General features: G+C 55.5%; 1 protein-coding gene across 1 annotated transcript in view; it reads right to left on the reverse strand.

Annotated features, from left to right (window-relative positions):
• The window catches only part of BPIFB3 (BPI fold containing family B, member 3), a 16,260-nt gene extending 15,492 nt beyond the window's left edge, over nt 1–768 (reverse strand). The window contains exon 1 of the mRNA XM_010841879.1: nt 645–768. Coding sequence (XP_010840181.1) covers nt 645–768 — 124 coding nt within the window. The remainder of the gene's footprint in view (nt 1–644) is intronic.

Here is a 768-nt window from a genome sequence, read left to right on the forward strand (position 1 = left end):
GTTTCATATTACAGATGAGAAAACTAGGGCCCAGAGAGGGGCAAAGTCACACAGCAAATCAGGTTTGGGGCCAACAGTATGACTAGGACTCCTGGACACTGGACCACCCAGTAGATTGAAAGGGGGGCACAAAAGTAAAGGAGGGAGCACCCAGCCACCAGAGCTTGAGCAAAAGGGAGGAGGCAACCCCTCCTGGGCACGACTGGCCTGACTCTATGTGGATTGTGAGAAGGGCAAGATGGAAAGCACCGCCTCGTGGAGGTTGGGACAATGAGGGGAGCTTCCAGGAAGCATTTCCTCTTCACAGCCATGGTCACTCTGGGCCGTTGAGCCCCTGAGGCCCCAAATGCTTAGTAGAATTCCGCTACCCCAGAAATGGGGGGGCAGAGATGCTGGTTCAGCCAGCACCCACCCCCGGACCTCCTCAACCCTGAGGGAGACTCAAACCCTACTTGCTCATCCAGTCCAGTTCCCCTCTCAGAAGAGAGTGAACTACTCATTGGAGCCTGCACACCAAACATTAAGCCCCTGAACTCTACACAGTTGGGAATCAAACCCTGTTCTCGTCTACCCCCCGAAGCATAAGCATGTAAGTCTATCTATGAGACAGTTTACACTGCAGCTGGATCCTCACACCCTGCCCACCTTGGGCTCACCTTTGCCGAGTTCGTCCTTGTCGATCCTAGCGAGGGTGCCCACCGTCTCAAGCAGCCCCTGGCACGGAGTCACCAGACCCCAGAGGAGAAGCGGGGACCACATGCCCAACAT

Source organism: Bison bison, unplaced genomic scaffold (genome assembly GCF_000754665.1).
Source record: "Bison bison bison isolate TAMUID 2011002044 unplaced genomic scaffold, Bison_UMD1.0 scf7180017864167, whole genome shotgun sequence".
Lineage (NCBI taxonomy): Eukaryota > Metazoa > Chordata > Mammalia > Artiodactyla > Bovidae > Bison > Bison bison.